Raw genomic sequence first — 2,500 nt, 5'->3', positions numbered from 1 at the left:
GGATTTGGTGCATCTCTAGCCTACGTTTTTCAGTCTGTCTTTCACAACCCCAATTGCTGCATGGAGTGAAAGCCCTTTGGAAGCGGCCAGTGCAGGCAGTGTGGCAGTAAGCCAATGAGTCTAAAAAATAGTTTGAGCCAACGTAATAAAATGGGCCCACTTGTGCGAGTAGGCCATGTGTTTCAACCCTTTCGTAGGATCCGGTATCCGGTTCCGGATCCGGTATCCGGCAGGATCCTAAAAATCAGGATCCGGTGCATCTCTATTAGATATATAGCAGAGTGTTTGTCTTATCACTAATTAATCAGTCTCTGTGGGGTACGCGGCTTTGGTCATGACAGGCTTCATGCGCCTTTATTGATATGCTGCTAGTGATTGGACTGCACAGAAATGTTTTGCTTGTTAGCGATAATTAAGTCATTTTCGTGATACGCATATTGCCACTGTTGATATCGCGATTTCGATGCATGTTTAATATATTGTGCAGTCCTAAAGGGTTGCCCTAACTTTAGATGAGTGGTTCCCAACCAGGGGGTTAGGACCCCCAAGGGGGTCGTGGAGGTCCTGCAAGGGGGGGTCATGGAGAGAAGGGAATGCTTGCATAAAACAATGGAGCATATTGGGGTTGGATGAAGGGGGGACGAGTAGGGCAGGAGGTGCGGGTGACTTGGTCTGGTGGTTGACGCTCCTTATTTTTTCGTATTTCTTACCAACAGAGATCCTGGATGAAGGAAGCAGTGATTCCGGGGAGGATGGCGATGGTAGTGACGACGATGATGACGACGACGATGACGATGATGAAGAGAAGGAGGAAGCGGGGGTAGAACCTGGCACAGGTATGCGTGGGTGAAGAAGACTCGCTGATTTCCGCTCTTCAGCCATTCATTGTATTCATTTTCATTGAACTGGATGCTGAATTCCACATGAAATGTATCTTTAAAAGCAAGCCAAGGAGAGCACTTTCGGATTCAACTCAATCATTTATTTGCCTGAGTGCAGGTACGAGTACTCATTTATTCGTTATGTTTTGTTGTACAGGGAACGGTCTAATGATGACTACGGTCTTTGTATTTTATGTCATGTTTCATAATATACTCATACGAGACGTGTCCTGTAGGGATGTACTTGTTGGTTTCTGTCTGTCTGGACTTCATGTGTTGCTTTATAACAAACGGACACATTTTGGCTCCCAGTAATCTTTGGCATATGAACTTGAGCTACCGTAATTCGTTTTGGTGACCTTTCAGTGCTTGCTGTTAGAGGGCAGTAGAGAAGTCCCTGTTTATTTAGGGCAACTAATTGATTCATTAAATTTATGCAAAACGTTAGCCCTTTAGTCAATAACTGCTCAACTAATTTTCTCAACGAAGCCCCACTACTGGAACGAGACTACTTCTCTTTATAATCACCCCAGTTGGGGCCAGTTTTGCCTTGAAGGAGGTCAAGTACATTAGCCAACCGGCTATGTGGTCCCATAAGTGGCCTTTACAGCGGCGACGTGTGGTTGTTGGAAATTGTTGAGGAAAGGTAGCCTGATTATCATCGGCTTTCAAATATCTTAGAGAATTGGTCTGACCGACCAAGAGTATAACAATTAACAAACGGCATGGTTGACCTGCCTCCCTTGGCTTGCTAATGGATGTTTGACTACAAAGTAGGAGGACTTCCCACTTTTTCGGGAGCTCAGAAACGATATTTGTATTGCTCTTGGCCTGACTAGAAGCAACGCTGAAGGTGTTTGCGTCACTAGAAGGACACGGCCTGAGGAAAATAATAATAATAATAATAATAATAATAACAATTGTATTTGTATAGCACTGTATCATACAAGGCATGTAACTCAAAGTGCTTGTTAGAGATGGATTTAAAAGGAGAGGTATAGAGGAGAGGCAGAAATAGCAGGAAGGCAGAGGAAGAAGAGATGGATAGAGATTGTAGAGTCATAAGGTCAACGTAGGTTAGGACCAGGATTCTTAGATGCGTAAGGTCCATAGTGGCTGGGCCTAGCATAAGTCATAGATAGTCACACAGAGCTTGGGCACTCAGATGCGGCCCCTGGTGGCATCAGGGGTGAGGAAAAACTCCCTTTCGCTTGAGTCATAGAGTGCGTTTTAATATGGGACCTTGCCTCCTCCACTTGCCTCCTCCACTTGCTTCTCGTCATGATGACATCACTGACAACAGCATTATATTTCAATATCTTGCAAAAGCTCAATTGTAAAGTCTTTTTCTCATTTGCAATTGGGATGATGAATGAAAAACAGTCCCTCAAAAGTTGTTGTGGCGATCCTGACAGCTGGGAAACTTTATCGTTTTCTCCACGGAGGAGGGGCCAGGAGGCGGGACGAGGAGACAAGCACAAGTGGAGGAGGCAAGGTCACATATTGGGATGCACCCATAGTTTGTAGGGGGAAAAAAGCTCAGTGAACGGGGAAAGGGGAAAGGGGCAGTCATCTACTCGGGGGCAGGGCAGTACAGGGTGGAGTGGAGGGCTTGTTCC

The 2,500-nt window shown here is 45.5% G+C and overlaps 1 protein-coding gene across 1 annotated transcript in view; it reads left to right on the top strand.

Moving 5' to 3' along the window:
• cwc22 (CWC22 spliceosome associated protein homolog) overlaps window positions 1-2,500 on the top strand; it is an 81,512-nt gene that overhangs the window by 34,765 nt on the left and 44,247 nt on the right. Inside the window, exon 13 of the mRNA XM_063213248.1 lies at window positions 717-836. Coding sequence (XP_063069318.1) covers window positions 717-836 — 120 coding nt within the window. The remainder of the gene's footprint in view (window positions 1-716; window positions 837-2,500) is intronic.

Source organism: Engraulis encrasicolus, chromosome 13 (assembly GCF_034702125.1).
Source record: "Engraulis encrasicolus isolate BLACKSEA-1 chromosome 13, IST_EnEncr_1.0, whole genome shotgun sequence".
NCBI classification, from domain to species: Eukaryota; Metazoa; Chordata; class Actinopteri; order Clupeiformes; family Engraulidae; genus Engraulis; species Engraulis encrasicolus.
The sequence above is the reverse complement of the archived record's forward strand: the minus strand, read 5'-3'. Positions and strand labels throughout refer to the sequence as shown.